Source organism: Corvus moneduloides, chromosome 1 (genome assembly GCF_009650955.1).
Source record: "Corvus moneduloides isolate bCorMon1 chromosome 1, bCorMon1.pri, whole genome shotgun sequence".
Classification (NCBI taxonomy): Eukaryota; Metazoa; Chordata; class Aves; order Passeriformes; family Corvidae; genus Corvus; species Corvus moneduloides.
In genome coordinates this window covers 141,647,882-141,668,108 of record NC_045476.1, presented here as the reverse complement: position 1 = coordinate 141,668,108, position 20,227 = coordinate 141,647,882, and the positions used below count along the sequence as shown (strand labels likewise).

General features: G+C 41.7%; 1 protein-coding gene across 1 annotated transcript; it reads right to left on the bottom strand.

Annotated features, from left to right (window-relative positions):
* Positions 1 to 278: 278 nt before the first annotated feature.
* Positions 279 to 20,175, bottom strand: LOC116453729 (RING finger protein 151-like). The gene is made up of 7 exons (XM_032129458.1): positions 20,058 to 20,175; positions 14,288 to 14,401; positions 13,153 to 13,376; positions 11,776 to 11,915; positions 9,843 to 10,005; positions 8,349 to 8,469; positions 279 to 7,429 (listed from the first exon to the last, which is right to left on the bottom strand). The coding sequence occupies exons 3-7, from the start codon at positions 13,356 to 13,358 to the stop codon at positions 7,196 to 7,198; spliced, it is 864 nt and encodes a 287-aa protein (XP_031985349.1). The 5' UTR covers positions 13,359 to 13,376; positions 14,288 to 14,401; positions 20,058 to 20,175; the 3' UTR covers positions 279 to 7,195.
* Between the last annotated feature and the right edge of the window lie 52 nt (positions 20,176 to 20,227).

Sequence of the window (20,227 nt, the reverse complement as noted above, 5' to 3'; positions counted from 1 at the left end):
AGTGTTTTGCCTTCCAAGCAGCTGCTCATCCCATTCAGAAACTCCCATCTATGAGGCAGGAGGGAAATCCTGGAGAAGGGATAGTTTGACTGAACACCTGCTTTGTTTACTGCTCCCTCTACAAGGGAAAATGCAGCCTTATCTGCTCCAGGGCACCAAACCTGTAACTGTAGTGCATTCATGACTCCCGTGCTCTGCAGGCCAGTGTACCTAAATGTTGCCATTCCATCTGATGAAGAGGGTACTCAAACTTCTGTACAGAATGAAGTGAACCGAAGTGTGTTAATGATGATGTAGACCCTTTATTAGTTCAACTTTTATACAAAGTGTACTTCAAAGTGATACAAAGTGTTACTGTTTCTTATACAGCCTAGAGATTAAGATCTGTTTAGCGCTGGTTTATCCTTGTGCATATAAAGGTAGAAAACGTAAATAGACTGGCAGCGACCCATAATGCTGGAAGACAGTTCAGTGTTTACTCTGTTAATAGAAAGTTGCATAGAATTGTAGGTGTTTATAAAGGCATCTTCTACGTGGTAAAATCTCCCTGACCTACCGTACTCCATCTGACAACAGTACGGGGGAAAGGCAAGGCTAGTATTGCTCCCTGTCAATACTACCCAGCACTTCTAAGGAAAGTGGCTGTAGAGAAGCACCATGCCAGAAACATCCAAGAAGACAGCACATGGAAAATTTCATTTGCAAGGCTACCCATTTCTGTAAATTAGGAACTGTTTGCAACTGGGGTCTATTAATACATTACTTCATACAAACACCTAAGAACATTTCAGATAAAACCACTTTTGGCCAGTCAAAATACATCACTATAGCAGGTATTTTGCTTGAGTGTGCAATTCCCTTCCCTTCTATGCTGACAAGAAACTCTTGTAGATGAAAGTTCCACGTACTTTACTTAACCACTTGCTCTCTCAGAGTTTTGTTTGTGAATCTCCCAGGCTTGGTACTCTGACATTGTGTACCCACCTAAAGATAAAGGATAAAGACTTAATCTCCTTTTAATTCTAATGCCATGTTAACTCCCTGCCACACGCTGGCAGCTCACACTGGTAAGCCTGGTGCCACAGGCTGGTGCAGCCGCATCACTGCTTTTGGGCTGAGGGAACAGTCACACCACATTTATGTGTTCCTCTCTTTGCTCTCCCTCTTCCAGCTGCAAAGAGCTAGAAGCAGCAACTCAAAATACAACAGTTTGCACAGTTACTGGTCTACTTGAGTAGCAGTTCCACTTGTGAGGAAATGGAACTGATTAAAGTGTGATTTAGTATGAGAATAATAATACCAGTAATTCCGTGCTGGAACCCTCCTGTAATGCACTTTTAGCAGTGTCTCTCATATAATTCTAAAATATGATCATGACTAAGGAAGTAGCATTTCCAAGTGAGTGTCTTTAACTTCTGTCAGGTCTAGTACAATATTTGGAGTCTTAGTTTTTGTGGAAAGGATTAACAGACTATTTGAAAGAAAGAAAAAAAATCCCTTGCTTCTGCCAACTGCTATTAAGAGCTGCATAATACATGACACTGGAAAAGCAAGTAGATGAAATATTAATGTAATGGGCTATTTCATGTCAGTCTAGTCAGTTGTAAGACAGGTCAAATGATGACGATACTTCAGCAATGCCACCCTGTGAGAAGTTCATTAGCAGAGGAAAATCTGAAGTGCAGAACCGTTACCAACCCAGAGGAATGGCATAAAGCTTAGAGCCACCAGAGAGACCTGATGCCATTAGCTACTGTGTACCTATTTAAAACATCTCTGAAAGGGCTTCTTTGCTGCTAAAGGAAACCCATAGTGACAGCCCATTCCAGCAGCCAGTGGGCCACATTTTCACGCTGGAAGTTCAGACTGTCAGAGCTTGATTGCACAGCAGAAAGTCCTTCCTTACCACCCAGGACGCGTTTTCTCACACAGTTTCATGTCCAGCACTTAGGGAAAAGACAGCAGACCAAACACTAAGTAAACATTAAATAAACCCTATTTCCCATGCTAGGAGGAATTTAGTCATAAATAAGTGGGTGAAGTTTCTAAAGCAAACAAATGCAGAGATCCCCTTATGGGGAAAGCACAGAGCTAATAACTTGCTTTCTTCTGTGGTCGGAACAGAAAAGATTGGGTTACTGCCCTCTGACTCAGGAAAGATGATCCAGTTCATTGAGTTCTAAAGGATTTTGAAGTGATTTTCTTCTTTACATTAGGCAAAGTTGATAAAGTCACATCACCACCACACAGTTACGATACACAGAAAAGCACTAACTAAATCTAATAGCATGAAATCTGATGTTGCCAAAAAGCTTGAAAATTAGCACGAATGCTGCAATAATGTCACGCAGAGCACAGACACTCACAGCTTGCTTGTTTAGAACACGAGAGTAACAGCATTCTTACTTTCTACCTATTGCTTTAATACACACACTGATTAAGTGAACTGACCACTGAACATTTAGTGTGAATGAAGGTCTTCCCAAATTATAGCTACTGGTTTACTGTTTGAGATTATTAAACATGGCTGCTTAAGAGATGTGCTATGCCATGAATTGGTGAGACTGCTATAGTGTCCCAAATACTCTAAATTACTTTGAATGTGTTTTTTTCCCTGAAAAAAACCCACTTTTACAGAAGAGCTATTTATATCAGTTTTTAAATACACAAGACCAGTTTTTAAATACTAAGACCTGAATATGTGCACATCTGCCTCAGTGGTACTAAAGAAACAGCAAGTTAGAAGGATTTATTAATGCCCGAAATTCAGACAGCTCTGACCACAAGTCTTCATAATGTAGACTATGTGCTAAAGAAGATTGCTGCCTCTCTCTTTGGTTATGCTATTAGCTATAAAAGCATTGCTCTGAGTGACAGCAAGGCATGCACAGTAATGCAGTTGCTTTCTAAACTATAAAACTAACATATTCGGGTTGTTGAACCTGCACATATTTTCCTGAGCCTTCAAAACTGATTTAACACATTCAGTAAACAGAAGGCTAGATACCTCTATAGTTAGTCCACTGATGAGCTGAGAATATGGCTTAGTTATAGCACTGAAAAGAACATGAACAGGCTGCGTAAGAAGTTTGGAGAAAGTCTTTGAACTATACAGATTTCTCATGCAGTGCTTACAGATAAATGCCTCCTTGATTTGTGAGTCTGTTAAAAAATTCTATTGCAAACTTTGAGTCATAGAATCATCAAGGGTGGAAGAGACCAAGTTCAACTGTCAACCCAGAACTACTCCTGTAACCCCAAAACCACTAAACCATTGCCCAGCCCCAGATCCTGACAACTCTTGAACACCTCCAGGGATGGTGACTCCACCAGCTCCCTGGGCACCCTATCGCAATGTTTGACCACCCTAACAGTGAAAATTTTTTTTCTAACATCTAATCTGCATCTCCCCTGTCTCAGCTTAAGGCCATTTCCTCTTGTCCTCTCATTGTAGGCACAGTAGTAGAGACCAGTCCCCACCTGGTTACACCTCCTTTCATGGAGTTGTAGAGAGTGAAGAGGTCCCCCTTTGAGCCTCCTCTTCTCTAGGCTAAACCAACCCAGCCCTCTCAGCTGTTCCTCATTAGACAAGCTTTTTAGACCTTTCATGAGCTTTGTTGCCCTTTGCTGGACATGCTTAAGCATTTCAATGCCCTTTTTAAAGTGAGGGGCCAAAACTGGACACAGCACTCAAGGTGTGGCCTCACCAGTGCCAAATATAGAGGGACAATCAGTGCCACACTATTTCTGATACAGGCCAGGATGCCACTGGCGTTCTTGGCCACCTGGCCACACGTTGGCTCATATTAGGCCCGCTGTCAACCAGCACCCCCAAGTCCCTTTCTGCTGAACAGCTCTCGAGCCACTCTGCCCCCAGCCTGTAGCACTGCATGGGGTTGCTGCAACCCAAGGGCAGGACCCAGCACTTTGCCTTACTGAACCTCGTGCAGCTGTCCTTCGCACATTCATCGACCCTGTCCAGGTCTGTCTGCAGAGCCTTCCTACCCTTAAACAGATCAACATCCCATCCAACTTGGTGGTGTCTGCAAATTTATTCAGGGCGCACTCAATCCCCAAGACCAGATCATTAATAATGGTGTTAAACAGAACTGGCCCAAATACTGAGCCCTGGTGAACACCACCAGTGACCAGCTGCCAACTGGATTTAGCTCCGTTCCCCACCACTCTCTGGGCCTAACAACCAGCCAATTTTTTATCCATTGGAGAGTCCACCCATCCAAACCCCAGGTAGCCAGTTTTTCTGGGAGGATGCTATGGAAGATGGTGTGAAATGCTTCCCTGAAGTCTAGATAGACAACATCCACAGCCTCTCCCTCACCTTCTCAGCAGGTCACTTGGTCGCAGGAGATCAGATCAGTCAAGGAGGACCTGCCTTTCTTAAAGCCTGGCTTGATCCCTTGGTTGTCCTGCATGTGCCATGTAATGGCACTCAGGATGATCTCTCCCAGAACCTTGCCCCGAGCTGAAGTCAGGCTGACAGGCCCGTAGTTCCCCAGGTCATCCTTCCAACCGTTCTTGTAGATGGGTGATACATTTGCTAATCTCCAGTCAGATGGAACTTCTCCAGTTGAGCAGGACTGCTGGTAGATGATTGAAAGTGTTTTGGCAAATACTTTTGCCAGTTCCCTCATTACTCTGGGGTGGATCCCATCAGGGCCCATAGACCTGTGAGTGTCTAACTGGCAGAGCAGGTCACTAACCATCTCCTCCTGGATTATGGGGATTTCACTCATCTGCCCATCAACAACTTCCATCTCAGGGAGCTGGGCATCCTGAGAATAACTGATCCTGATATTGAAGACCGAGGCAAAGAAGGCATTAAGTACCTCTGCCTTTTCCTCAACCCCTGTCACTACACCACCCTCTGGATTCAACTAATGGCAGAGCCACTCCTTGACCCTCCTTTTGCTGTCAAAATATTAATAGAAACTTTTTTGTTGTCTTTAACTGTAGTGGCCAAATCAAGTTCTAGTTGGGCTTTGTCCCTTTTAATCTTCTTCCTACATGACCTTGTGACATTCTTACAGTCCTCCCAAGTTACCTGACCCTCCTTCCAGAGGTGATATATTCTCTTTTATTTTCCCTAAATTCCAGCTTAAGCTCTCTGTTTAACCACACTGGTCTTTTTTCCTGACAACTTGTTTTTCTACACATGGTGACAGTCTGTTCCTGAATATTTAATAATTCCTTTTTAAAGCAGATCCACCTTCCTGTACTCCTTCGCCCTTCAGGACTGACTTCCAAGGGACTTGGTCAATGAATGCCCTAGACAGGCCAAAGTCTGCTCGCCAAAGCCCAAGGTGGAAATTCTGCTGGTGCCCCTCCTCACTTTACCCAGTACAGAAAGCCCTAACAGTTCATGGTCACCCTGCCCAAGATGGCCACTGACCATCTCATCACCCACCAGTCCTTCTTTGCCCACAAACAATAGGGCCCCTCCTCTGCTAGGCTCATCTACCAGTTGTGTTAGTTAGAAAGATGTCTTCCACACATTCCAGGAACCTCCTAGGCTGCTTCCTCTCTGCTGTATTTCCAGCAGACATCTGGCAAGCTGAAGTCACCCCTGAGTACAAAGGCTGGTGACTGTGAGGCTTCTGCCAGCTGTTTGTAGAACACGTCATCAGCCTGGACTGGCTGGGTGGTCTCTAACAGACTCCCACCATGACATCTGCCCTGCTGACCTTCACCCTGATCTTTACCAGAGGCACTCAACCTTGTCATCTTCATCATCAATTTCAATCCAATCAAAACACTCCCCATTGTACAGTGCTATCCAACCACCTCTCCTGCTTCACCTGTCTCTTCTAAAGCGCTTATATCCAGCCATTGCAGCGCTCCAGTCATGTGAGTGATCCCACCATGTTTCTGTGATGGTGACAACATCAAAACCTTCCTGCTGCACAATGGCTTCCAGCTCCTCCTGCTTGCTGCCCACATGGTGCATTGGTGTAGATGCACTTTAGCCGGGCCAGTGCTTTTGCCCCCATCACAGGCCTGCCACCCTAGGTTCACCTCTAGCAATCCTCCACTTTCTGAGGTGCATGTGACTGGTACACTTGCCTCAGGAGAGGCAGAGTATGGCTCTACCAGTCAATCTCTTCCTCAGATGCTCTAACATCCCTTAGCCCTTCTATGTCCTCTTTGAGTTGTAGCACTAAGCAGAGCAGATCATTGACCTGCTCGCACTCACACAGGTGTTCTGTTACCCTCAGATGCCAGTGCCAGGCTCTGGCACTCCCTGCAGCCCTGTGTTAGTGCTTGAGCACTAACACAGATGTCTGAAGCCCAAGTGACTGTGCAAATATTTATCTCTTGTGCATATCAAGTAGCCTTAAACCTGCCACAAGAAAATAAAATATACTCTAAGTATTTATATATGCTTTAAAGACATTGAGTACCAAATGGACTGGTCTTATGCTTAAAAGATCCTGTAGAAATTCCTGATACTTTCACATATAAAAGCTTCAAATTTTTAAATAAGAAGCAGATCCATTCCCACAAACTCAAAGTTATTCACACATCTGTTTAAAAGGTTTTAGATCATTCTACTACCTTGGGCTTTAGCATTAGTCTCTTAAGTGTGTATCAGCCTGGGAAATGAGAAGAAGCTCTAAAGCAACAGTCAATCTCACCCGAAGCTTTACATAGCAGAAGAATTACAATTTAAAGTGCTTGCTTTCAACCTTTGAAATAAGACCTTCTACAAACTACAAACAAACAAAATCTTATTAACTTCTATTACTGACTTACTAATTCTACTATTCACTTTTCCTCAAATTAAGTACATCCCAAGTGGTCACATTTGCTTTTTTGTTTGAAACATAGGTATTTAAATGTTGTTTTCTTCCTGGTCTATAATAGTCCGTATCTTTAAAAGGCTGTAGCTTTCAGGCTTGAAAGATTCCTGTAAGTGATACAGTAAAGAGAGAATGAATCAAGTCTCCTCCCCATTAGCTAAAAATATGTCTTCCAATTACTGGTTTTAATGATCAGTATTCCCTCAGAAAAAAATTCTTCTGTTTGTTTTTATGGCCCCAAAGAAAATACAGTTGTAATTTAGACTTTAAAAGAAAACAAGTAAATCAGAAATGATATAAAATTTACCAATCATTCAAAGAAAGTAGTTTGCCAGAAGACAGTATTTGAAGAAAATGCTTTTTGAGCTTAGTACTATTTAGATAACTGTAACTTCCCTAGGTTTTCTTTTCACACTCTCTAGTCGTGTCAAAGGACGGAAATTTGACTTCCTGCTTCCCTCTGTAGTAGTTAATCGACAGTCCTTCTGCAGCCCCTTCAGCAGCTCCATTAACTCCCGTTTTTCCAGCTCTGCCTGCTCCAGCTCTTGACGGTGCTGTCTCTCCGCAGCCATCAGAGACCGCACATCTGACATCATTCGTGACATCTGACTCTGAAATGCAAATACAAATTCACTGCAAGAAACAAACCGTCTTCTAATGATGGCGCAATGAAGTTGAACTGGCCATGCACGTAGGGCGATGGAGTCTTAAGAATAAAGAACACGGAAATAATTTTTTGATAGCAAATATAAACAATTTGAGACACAATCCAGCATTCGCCTTCTGGAATGGTCTTGTTCTAAAGATTCCAACGTGTTTTTCAAAAAGTTTCTTACAACGTATGATAAGAAACAGCCGATTTACCCTCTTGCTGCTTTTATTTTCTGTTTCAAGAATCCAAACAAAATGTGGTTCTGGTTATGTTCAGATACATTCTGCAAGGATTTAATGTCAAATCCAGTAAAAATAAAAATGTAAACTATAAAGCACATCCACTGCTTTAAAAATCATTGTTCTGTGATATAATAAAAACAGGATGACTAAGAGGATAAGACAGCCTTGCTTGTTACCTGATGAAGTTTACTGTGCACCCTTCCAACCTTCTGACCACAGTGCAAACACCACTGTTGGCAGTAGGGCTCTGTGTCAGCTCTGGACTAAGCCACTTTGGACAGCAATTAAAAATGGAGCTGGATGTTTAATTACATCCAGTTTGTGATGTATACTCTACATTTAGACACTGAAATCAGTTTCAGACTGATCTGCTGACAATGTTACGCATGCACAGACACTGATGGAGTACCCAGGTGAGCTCCAGTGAACCTGAAGCAGATAAACCCCAGCAATACAGCATCCAGCCTGCTTCTCCATAGAGCTGACTAACCTGGCAAAGCTTTGTTGGTTTTGCTTCCCATACTTAATACCATTTTCCTCTGTATGAGACTTTACTTACAAAATAAGAAACTGCTACTGGGAAAAGCAAACAGCTAGACTGTTAAGAGAGAGAAAAAAAAAAAGGTTTGTATTTACCTTTAGTTCTTCAATTTCATTTTGCAGAATACTTTCTTTTTGGACCATATGCCTTCTCTGTGAATCTAACCTTGACTCCATCTCATGTTTTGCCTCCTCCACTCTGCAGATCATTTCTGACCTAAAAAGTTTATTTCTCCTTGTGAAGTCTTGTAAGCAGAGAAAAGAACGATTTTCAAATTCCAGAAAGCCTTCTTGCAGCCAAACAGCCTGATCTGATTCCCATCAAGCTCTACAGGATGCCCCTGTAGAAGCATGACTTCTTAATTAAAAAAAAAACTGGCATAAAGAAGTGCCTTGTGCCCAGGGGCACTGAAGTGCCCATGAAGAGCCTATAGAGGGACAATCATATCATATTCCTCAAGTAATTCCATGAGCTCAAGAATGTGTATTTATGACTTTAGGTGATTTTCTGCTGCTTGCCTACAGTATGTGCTTGCTAAGTGTTATGAAATAGAGGCAGCCAAGATAAAAAGTCTGAATCCTATAGTACTACTAAACAGGTAAAGAAGTGAGACAGCCTGAGTGTGTGGACATGGTAGGCACTTATAGGCACAGTTTAGTGGTGGGCCTGGCAGTGCTGGATTAATTGCTGGACTCAATGATCTTAGAGCTCTTTTCCAACCTAAATGATTCCATGATTCTGTGCAATCTGTGCTCACTTTTATGGTGGACACCATGCAGTAAAATGACAGTATGCAGTAAACTGTTACAGCCTAGTCACTCACACAGCTCCACAGCCAAAACCAGCTGGCACTATATTAACCTTTTGAGTTCAGAAACCAGGTAGCAGAATCCCTTGTGTCTCAACGCATTTAAACCACATTTGAGCCTGACTTCACAGCAGTGTTCAAAAGCACAACACTTAGGAGCTGAAAGATACAAATAGGAAGGAGCATGAGGGGAAAAAAAAAGTCCAACTGGAGTATAATGAAAAGGGAAAGCTACAGAAACATACATAAGAGGAAAACAAGGATGCTGGTAAGAAGAGTCATATTCACTGACTGTTATTAATCTACCAGGACTTTAAAAAAAATCAAAATTAGATCTTCAGCAGTTGAATCTACCTGTATCTGCCAAAATAATTACAGATTTTTATCTTCTCTATCTGTAAAAACATAAACTAAATACAATTATTAAATAGTGTGACTTTGTGTCTACAACAGGCCAATGGAAACATTAAATTGCCAACTTCAGTTTTCTTAGGTTTTTTGTCATTTTACATAGTAAGCTCACAGTTCTGTTCAACTGCAAGCAAGGGTATTTTAAGATTTATAGTAACTTGGACAAAAAAAAACCCCAACAACAGAAGACTCAAAACAGCAAGAATTTAAAGTCTATGCTGACACATAATAAAATTCTGGCCCATTAGCATCAAGTAATTAATGGACCATTTAACACATACCAGAATCTAGTGCTAGTATTTCAAAGTGCTTCATGCTGCGATTTTAAGCCCAGCCCAACACAAACACGAGAGGAACAGAAGGTTTGTACCGAAGTAGCTCCAGCTCAGTTCTTAGCTCTGCCACACAGTTGTGCTGCGTGTCCTCTGCGCTGAGAATGGTGTAACCACAGCCATTGGGGCACTCCCGGCTCCGGTACTCGCACACCGCCAGGTGCCCGTCCATGTTACGCCGCTCAATCTGCACCGTACAACCTGAGCAAGGAAGATCAAGGCAAGACAGTCATTTACAACAAAAGCATTTTGAGTCATTCCAAACAAAACCACTCCAGAAAGGAAGCTGGGAAAAGTGATTTCTTTAGAATATGAAATACGACAGTTACACACACGTAGCTACTAATACAACGCTGTTAAAAGTCTCATTAAGATACTTATCCATTAACTGAAAATACTGAAAGGTTGGAAGGAGCTATTTTCTATAAAGTCTTCTATTGCTGGTCTGGCATTAAATTAACTTCAGTAATGACAATCCTGATGCCAAGCTAAGACACTAGCAGCTTGCCTGTGCTTCCGACGTAGATTGCAATGACTGGAATTGATAAAGAATGCACATGTGTAAAAAAATATTACACTATCAAACTTAGGGAAAAGTCCAAAGATGTAGTAAAGACAGATGTGGGTGGGATGGAATGTAAACTTGTTTTCCAGACGATTTGATGGTCTTGTCCATAATGTACTAGACCACATAAATAAGTTGGAACATTTATTTATGAACGTTTAATAACTCATACAAAGATAGAAACATTTCCACAGAAATTCTAGGATACCAACTTTGCAGTCCCGTGGTGATTAAAAGTAAAATGTAAAGAATAAAAAATAAACACTATATAAACTATTGCTACATTTAACTCTAAACTTGAAGTTTGTAGTCTTAACTTACGAAGTCAAATTTATGAAGTTTGTAGTTTAATCTTTGAGGCACTCTTTGTTGCACTACACCCTTGCATTTAATTTGAAGGGAATATCAACTTAAGGAAACTGAAACAATGGAGTATTGAAACTTCCCAACAAACCATGCCAGAAAATGACAAAAGAGTTCTCTAGAAAAGCTTTACTAATAAATATAATGATTTGTTATTGTGGTACTCAAAATATATTCCAGGTATTCTTGGGAAAGAGTTCAAGAGATGTGAGAGCCTTCACACCCCAAACACCAGACACCCAGCGTGGTAACTCTATAAAACACTACAGTTTCTGTAGGAAGTAGAACACATGAATCAAGCATCTGCAGAAGTCACTTACTTCTGAGAGAAATTATAACTTCCAGTAGAGCAATTCTAACACCTTAATCATCTCATAATTAATTACAACGGCAGACTCAACTATGCCCTTAGCATCATTAATTAGAAATTAACTTTATCTAGGATCATACAACATTTCAAATGAAATCAACTGGGAAATTGTAACAGTATGTTCCTCTTTAGAGGCATGTTTCTTTCTCAGGAGGTGCAACCTTGTTTTAAATAAAAACTTCAACATGAACAATTCTAATCGGAATTTAGCTTAGAATAATTCTTACTTCCAAGATACGTTCTTGTTAAAATCATGGCACAGAGTTGGCAGCTGCACATGCACCAGGCAACCAGGTGTTTTATAAATAAATTATGACCCCTAAGTCTTCTGCAGGGGCCACTGCATTCATTCAAACATCAGAACATGCAGTCAGAACTGGGAAACAAACTCATAACTTGACAGAAAGCAAAACTAATGCACTACTACATTTTCATACATTTGAAGTTCATCATATTCATTTTGGTTAGTTTTTGGATAAGAAACAGTTGCTAATCATCACAACTACCATAAACTGGTACTATATTTTGCTCAATAACACTGCTGTAAAGAGCAGATCATGCCAAAGCTTTGAATTTCTGTTAGAAAATAATGGCTATTGTAGTTCTGTCGACAGGAAGATGACAAACATGTTTTTTAAATATAAAGGACTCAACTTCTTTGAATGTTACTCACCAGCATTGGAGCAAGGTATCTGACTGTACTCACACTCCCTTTCATGCCTGTCTATAGACTCCAGAGAACAAACCATTTCACAGCCATACTCCCTGTTTCTGCAATGTAGCTGAAGACGGTTTAAATCATTTTTCATATATCTACAGGCAAAGAAAAGAATTTGTTCTTAAATCTGGGAACATTATTGAAAAATTTTTATTTTCAACTTTTGGGAAAAAAAAAAAGCAAGATTCTAATCTCCATTAGGAAAAATTATGACTATCTTAATTTATTTCTTTTTTTAAGAATTCAAGTGACCATACCAGAAAAAAACAGCCTGAAAGAAACAATGTTAATGGAAAAGCCAGTCTCCAAATTTAAATGTGCAAATGAAATCTTTATTTTTGAATAATTTCTAATCGTGACCTTTTACTGGCTCAGCAGATACTATCAATACCAAACACCAGGGCTACTCACTGTCATTTAAGTTCTGTGTTTCTAAACATGCCAGACTAAAGGACTACAGTGAGTACAGACAAAACAATCTAAAAATTAAACTCTAGCGCTCTGTCTACGCCATAGCTAACTTCCAGATAGTAAAATCTCATTAATGAAAAATTACGTTGTAAGTACTAATGAAGTTAAATTTACTGTAGCTGGAGGCCTTAAATACAATGTAACTATTTATCTGAGCAAGATTAGAAAATGCATGTGTTAAACAGCAAGCAGTGTCTACTGTTGAAACTGTTTTGTGCTGACACTAGCAGGAATTGACAGTTTAAAATAGAACAGTTTGTTTGGAAAGGACCAACAACAATCATCTGGTTCAACTGCCTGACCAGTTACAGAAGGCACTTGGGAAAACAGCCTGCTTTACATGACAAGGTGGCTCACAACAGACATTCCCTATGTCTAAAGATCTATTTAAAAAAGAATTTGAAGGTCAGAAATTTGGTTCATATCTCTAGGAATTGTTAATTACAAACCCCACTACAGCATCTAGCTAAGACTGAAAAGAAAAGAGATATAGAGTGTGTAGCGACTGTCATCAAGAGTTGCTCTGCTGACTTTCTCTAAAATCATGTATGGAAAAGTTTTGATGCTGTACAGAACATTCAGAATAATATCCAGACAGGTATCTAGAATCAGCATTCAAGATATAAAAAGGTGGAGAACAAATTAAGTGTTCTTTCAGTTTTGAAATCCTAACACCCTAAAAGTTAAGTTATAATAAATAGAAAATGCTAAAGCTTTCATGCAAGTAGTTGGTGTCTGCCATGGGCATACTGGATAAAGACAGTCTTGAGTGACAGTATCGACAGGAGATGAAGCTGTGCAAGCAAAACTGAGAAATCCTAAATTAATGCAATTCCAACATGCAGCAAGATTATTGGATACCTGTAGAGAGGTCGTAGCAAAGACACATCAATCACTTGTCTGTCTTCAGGGCAGTTACTGTGATGAACAAGCCAACCATGGATACAGGCAGTGCAGAAAGCGTGTTCACAAGGAGCCTGCAGTGGATCTTCTAACACGTCTCGGCAGATGGAGCACAACAGCCCTTCATTAACATAGCCCACAAAGCGCTCAATATCATAACCCATGCTCTCCACACCTTCAACCTATTCAAAAACCCCAAACACAGAAATAAAGCAGTCTTTGTGCTGAATCTGCATGGGGAGATCCACAAAGAAGCCTGAAAGCAATTCTAAAAACATGGAGACCTTAATGTGAATAAAGAAGTACATGTGTGAATGCAAACAAACACTTACATACTTAGGAGACTTCCTGATTTAAGTTGGAATTTGAGAATTGCACTGTTGGATGTCAGAATCACAATTTTCTATCAAGACAGTCTGAAGTCTGTTATTAAACATAATTGTAGCAGCCACTGTGAAACATACAGTTTCTATTTACATGAATTCTACCTGAAGCAGAAACATCACAGAAGTTCAAATGCAAATGTTTGCTTTCCATTTTAATACTTTCGTGTAATGCCTAACAAACTTACAAAACAGTGTTCTTACCAACAATAGCTGTGGCGCTTTCAGCTAGCAGATCCTGGATTTATGAACTGCACATCACATAAGATGTTGCTCTCACACTGAAAAAAAGATTCTCTTCTCACTTAGACGTCAATTTCAGAGGCAACAGCATGAAATCTCCACATGCCTAAAGACATACTTAATACTCAGGAAGTTAAGGAAGCCAAAACTTCAGCTAACCCTGAAATCATGAAGAGCTACTGTCTTCTCCTACATGATCTATTTCATAAAAGTGAGAAGCTTTTAAATGGATTTGAAAGCCTTGTGAAGAAGAACTAATGGGCAATCTGCCTTCATCCAAATCCTACTGTAAAAAGCCTTGTGGAATTTGGTAAGACTCCACAGAACTCACTTAAAAGAATAAGTTTTAGGCTCCACCTTGCTCCTCAACATACAAAGTTACTTTTGTAAAGCCATTGAGACTCGTGAAAGAGGTTTTCATTAGTTGTGAGGTTTTCTAAATAAAAGAGAAAAGGAAGAGATCTTACCTTTGTAGATTTTACTACATATATAGGTAGTTTGCCCAAATACTTCAGAAACAGTTTTCTGATCAGTAAGGCATGTAATACTTCCTTCAGTTTCTCTTCACTGCTTTATTATGCCTATGAAAAACATTAGCAAGAGTAAGGCTCAGTAGTGTTTCCTAAGTTACTGAGTCCTATGTCTAACAAGCCAGCTACTGAAGAGATGCTGTCCTAACCATTAAACCTAGTTTTCCAAAACAAGCCACTGAAAACCTACAATTCAAAACAGGAAAGTTGGCTAGATTAGGGTGAAAATAAACACCAGTCTCTGTTTCAATTACTACTGATGCAGATATTTATCACAAAACTGAACACCCTGCTGATGATCAATTTTGAAGCCAGTTTTGTTTGTAAGACTGAAGACAATAGAATCCAGTATTATTGAAAAGTAGCAACTGAAACCTGGTAAAAATTATATTCCTCAAAAAGGTGGAATTTCCTTATCTAACCTGTTCTTATCTGGTCATGACAGGCAGTTAATTTTTAAAACAAAACTATTACAATCAAGTTTGTTGTATTGGCAAATATAATTGCTGTGATATGTAGCATAACTAAGGTTGCTCACTTAAAATATTATAAAAAAGTCATTGCTTAAATCCCTTAAGTTGATAACTGGCAACTGCGAGGATCTCTAAGAAATAAGGTCAAGTTTTACGCTGAAGGGAAAAAAGAACTTTGCAATTCCTCTTCACGAATACAACATAAATCTGGAATTTAGAAGTTCTTATATATCTAAGTATCAGAGTATCTTCACTGATTATGAAACGTGCTTGTGTTAAAAGGGTATTTGCTAAGAGTGAAGTTAATAGAAGCTGTAATAAAAGCATACATAACACAAGCAAGCATGCACGTAACCCAAACACAAAACACATAATCTGCTGCAAGGTTTCCATACCAAGTTTTGTTTTTACTGGCATGTTTACGACACAGCCAATACCATGCCTTGCAGAGATGCTTGAGCTAGCTTCAGATTAGCTGGGACACCTACTAGCCATGTGACCTACTGACAGGTTTGCTAGAGAAGCAGGGAGTGCACTCCACATAGATTCCTGACCACATCCCTAGCAGATTTTACAGACTGCATTTCGCTCTGTGCTTCTGTGGCTACATTGTCACCAACAACACAGGGAAGCTAAATTTACAGGTATCAGGGATACACTGTTCCTTCAGCCACATGGACATACCGTGTCTTAAAAGAATCTGCTTAAGAAAATACCATATCACAGAGATGTCAAACAATTCTTTTTACACCGTTGTTTTGTGTATGTTTTTACAGGTCTACTGCAAAGACAGGAAACTCAGGACTTTGCTAGTTCAGCGTGAACAAAATTATCTTGGCACAAAGCTGTGACTGTAAGGACAGCAGGCGCTACAAGGGAAAGTTTAAAAAGCAGAGAACAATGCTAACCATCAGTATGGAGAATGTGAAGTATTATTTCTCAGTATTGATGAAAACATTGAAACATACAGTATATTTATGCTGGAGGACTTAAACAGCATATATAGATTTGATAATATGAACTGTAAGCCTAACACTTTGATTTGGTTTGGTGGATTCTAGAGGATTCTGCTTTTAGAAAACTTTACAGGACAGGTAAGAGAACAAAACCAAGTATTTTTACTGTCCTAGAGTTTCTGTTCTATTGGAATTGTGGTACTGTGAGCTACATTTTGCACAAACACTGCTAGTCCCTGAGGACCAAGTCTTCAAGACACTCTTTGGCATATTTTAGCAAGTTTAGCAAGACTAACAGAATGCAGGGAAGAGTATTTTTATCAAATGGGAAACAAAAACTTTATTTCTGTTTAAGAGAGAAATGAAGTGCAACAACAACAAAAATAATATATATCATATACGTATGCCTCTGTATATAAAAATATATATATGTGGATGTATAAAGCCCCAGCCAAACTGGAGTTCAAATGAAGAGTGAAAATAAAGTATTTAAAAAACACAATCAAGGGGGATTCTTCTGCATGTTTTCAAGACTTGTGCTGGAGCAGCACAACACAGTGCCAGAACCCTTGTGGCCATGGGTCTGGGACCTATGACAATAGCTGTTACTGAAGTCCCAGACTTTTTCAGTAGAAGTTTCCTGACTTGAAGAACCAGAGATGTTTTATCTTCTTGTCAACTTCAAAAGATGCACCTTAGTCAAGAGATAAGCCAAGGGAGATCATCTGAAGAATGTCATGCACTCTAGCAGCACAGATCACTTTGTTGTGGTGAACCATGGCCAAAGCCAGGGTCAGCCGGGTCAAGTAGACCCAAAGGTCCATTGGTTTGATGCTACTACTGCCCAAAAGCCCTAAGCATTCAAATGGCTGTGAAAAACACATAAATCCGTGCTTCACCATTGGCCGCAGCCCTCCCCTCCCCTTATTTCTCATATTTGGTTGTATTTCCAGAGAGTTCTATGCTCTTCGGTTGTTAATTGGTCCTTGTTATTCCTCCCCGCCTACCCCTTCTCCCATTTGCTGTAATTCCTTCCCCCGCCTCGGTAACACCCCCTGGCTTATGTTCCATTGGTTACTGTGTGTTTTCCATACCCAGACCTTGGAAGTACAGGACTCGCTGCAAGCCACACAGCTTTGGCTTCTCTCTGGAGGTTTTTCCCTGCAATAAACGCCTTCCTCCACGAAGGATTCCCTCCGCTTTTTTCCTCCCTCGTTGCGGGCTTTCGACACTGGTTGGCAAGGCGAACCCGAGCAGGTGCTTTGCTGGCGCTCCCGCGCCACGGTCGGTCTCCGTCCATCCCCGCTCGAGGCAGGCAGAAGATTGCTCGGTGCCCGGGACATCGTGTTAGCCGGCACGGGACCGTAGCATCACTTTACTCAGTATCTTCACAAAATGAAGTTTCAGATTCTGCTTATCCCCTGAACAATCTCCTCCATTTGGTCTCAAAACCAATTTTCCCAATTCTACTACAATTCATCAATTGTCATACTCCCTTTTTGATTACACATAGAAATTACATTATTTTGTTGAGAGATACCAGTTGCTTAGCTTAAGCAAGTAACGTCTAAATAGAACGAGTCACTTAGAATTATAATGCTGTGTGATTTAAAATGCTGTTTGCTTCTATCTACTTGCTTAGCATACGTAGCTTGGGTTGCTGGAAGCCTAAGGCTGGAAGCTGTGGTCTTTTGCCTAGACATGCTTTTGGCTGGAACTGAGTTAATTTCCTTAGCAATTCTCCCAGTAGCTGGTACAGAGCTGTGTTTTGCCTTTAGAATGAGAAGAATGTTGCCAACACACCAATGTTTTAGTTGTTGCTAAGTAATGTTTATCCTAAGTCTAGGACTTTGTTGTACTTTCCCATGCTCTACCGGGGAGCAGGTGCACAAGCAGCACAAATGAGAAGATAAAGAGCTCATGGTCATCAGCAGAAGCTGCAACTCAAGATAACAAGAGTTAATGGCCTGCCTGCATGGAAATGGAGAGAGGATCCAATATGCTCTTAGAAGACCCCACACCAAAAACCACCACTGGACTAAAAGGGCCGTGTGAAGAGTGTACAGGGGAGGGTGTGCAATGTAAGGGTACCATTGTGCAGGGATTTCTTTGTTTGGGAGAGAAAGCACACAAACTATGACATGCTATTTGCTTTTTATTGTTTCATGTTTTATTTTTCCCTGCAATTCTGGACAAGCAAAAAATCTCCTCCAGACTTCACAGATATCAAGCAATTTTTCAATAGTTGTCATCCCATGTTGTTTGCCAGGCAGATGCACACCCAAAACTAGCCTTGAGCTGTGGACTTCACTGCCCTCAAACAGAGATTTGGTGTGGATATGATAACAGGGAGAATACAGGTTGGATATAGTTCCTAAAAACATCATCACATAGCTTGCTAAATGCCTGGCACTAATGAAAGCTATTCCACTGTGAAAGTCAGGACACTGAAATGGAATTAGTGACCTTCATTTTTTCATCTACAGTAGCTTCTGATTTTTAAAAAATGCTTCTTTTTCATGTGACAAAACAAAGCATAACTGTTTGAAGGGCTGGAGTGAATCATGACAGAACTGCAAATGTGCATGGTTAAGACAGCATCTTCTGAAACACTGGAGGAACAGTCTATGCAGAGCACAGGAATGAGGTGACATTGAGAGATGACATTCCTTCAGCCTTTATTTTCACAGAGACACACTGTACTTTAAATCCTGCTATACAGAAGCAGTATTTTAGCATGTTTTATGCCACACTGGCACTGTAAGCCACTTCAAGCCAACATTAATGCCCAAAGGGGCAGATTCACCCCTTCAACTGTGATGGTACAAGTGGTTTCTCAAGCACTTGATGTGATCGATCACTCTGGGTAACTGACCTGTTTTAAGACTGAATTGGGGGAAAAAAATTTACCTTTGGAAGTTTTCTTACAGTAGCCCAAGCCTATCTATCCACTAATTAATGTGGTCCCAACCTCCCTTTACCTCCTCCTTTGAATCAGTCAGAACATTTAATTTGCCCCTTTCCTGAACTGGCTCATGCGACTTACCATACAGACAACTACTCCCTGATTCGGTTTGCTAGGCTAGAATTTCTTATAGATGGCTCAGCAAAAGCTCTAGGGACTGCAAAAGCAGGGCATGACCAGGGATAAGAAACTGCAGCCAGGGCAGAAAGGGAAGAAAGACAACAGCAGTCCTGGGTCAAGGATGCCATAGAGCTACTCCTTCAGCTCAGCTCCCCAGACTGGGGAGCCTGATGAACATTCGTGTAAAAGAAAAGGAACAGAGGAGGGTAAGAATAAATGGACAGCAATACCACCTTACACTGATGCAGACAGCTGGTTTTTTTTCAAAAAAACTTATATAATAAATATGAGACAATTTAAGGCCTCTACCGGGAACTACATAACTAACTATTTTGACGAAGAACATTTTTACACAACACTTGCTGTCCTGCAAAACCTACTCAGAACAGTGCCATCCATGACCTGCCTTTCACAGACCAGAGTCCAGAGAAGGACAATGAAGCTGGTGAAGAGTCTAGAGCACAAGTCCTATGAGGAGCAGCTGAGGGAGCTGGGGTTGTTTAGCCTGGAGAAGAAGAGGCTCAGAGCGGAACCTTATCAGTCTGCCTGAAAGGATGCTGTAGCCAGGTGAGGGTCTCTTCTCCCAGGCCACCAGCGACAGGATGAGAGGACATCGCCTCAAGCTGTGCCGGGGGGTTGGCTTTCAGGTTGGACATCGGGAAGAATTACTTCACGGAAAGGGTGGTCAGACATTGGAATGGGCTTGATGATCTCAGAAGTCTTTTCCAACCTAATTAATTCTGTGACCAGCTCCGAGGCTGCGCAGGGCCGGGATCTGCTACCCCGAGCCACGACCAGGGCAGAGGAAACTTCCCCTCGCAGCTGTGGGAGGGGAATTTTGTACAGGTAGAACGGGAAAGGCCTCCGGATCCGGCCTGGGAAGGCGCTTCAGGGAGAGACAACGATCCTGGGCACAGGGCACAGAACTGGCCTGGAAACATCTGGAGAAGCGACCCGACACCAAGGAGCAGCACCTGCGCGGCCTCAAGCAGCGACAAACATTAGAGCTGCACACACCCTTACCGCTCCCTTTCCCACACGCCAGCGATACCGCCGCCAGCCCGGCACGGGGCCCTGACAGACGCTACGAACAAACCCCGCGCAGCGCCCCGGGCCCGGCCGCGCTCCGGCCCCGCTGCCCCCGCCCGCCGCTCGCCCCCGGCCCGCGCGGGGCCGCGGCCCCGCTCACTCACCCCGCCCGCCGCCGCTCGCTGTCGCGCAGCCGAGGCTCGCTTTACGGCCCCTCTCGCTTGACGGCGGCGCGGCCGGCAGCCGCTCCGCCATGTTGTGTGTGGCACAGGAGCGGCGGGGCGGCACTGCGCACGCGCAGAGCAGCGCTTCCCGAGGGCGGGAGGGGCGGTCC

What these genes read in the sequence shown, in the direction of transcription:
- LOC116453729 (XM_032129458.1), bottom strand. Translation starts at nt 13,358, where the DNA reads ATGGGTTATGATATTGAGCGCTTTGTGGGCTATGTTAATGAAGGGCTG. An exon ending in GATACCTTGCTCCAATGCTG is followed by an intron (nt 10,006 to 11,775) that starts GTGAGTAACATT and finishes TTCCTTGCTCAG; the next exon opens with GTTGTACGGTGCAGATTGAG. An exon ending in ATGAAATTGAAGAACTAAAG is followed by an intron (nt 7,430 to 8,348) that starts GTAAATACAAAC and finishes TTTGCATTTCAG; the next exon opens with AGTCAGATGTCACGAATGAT.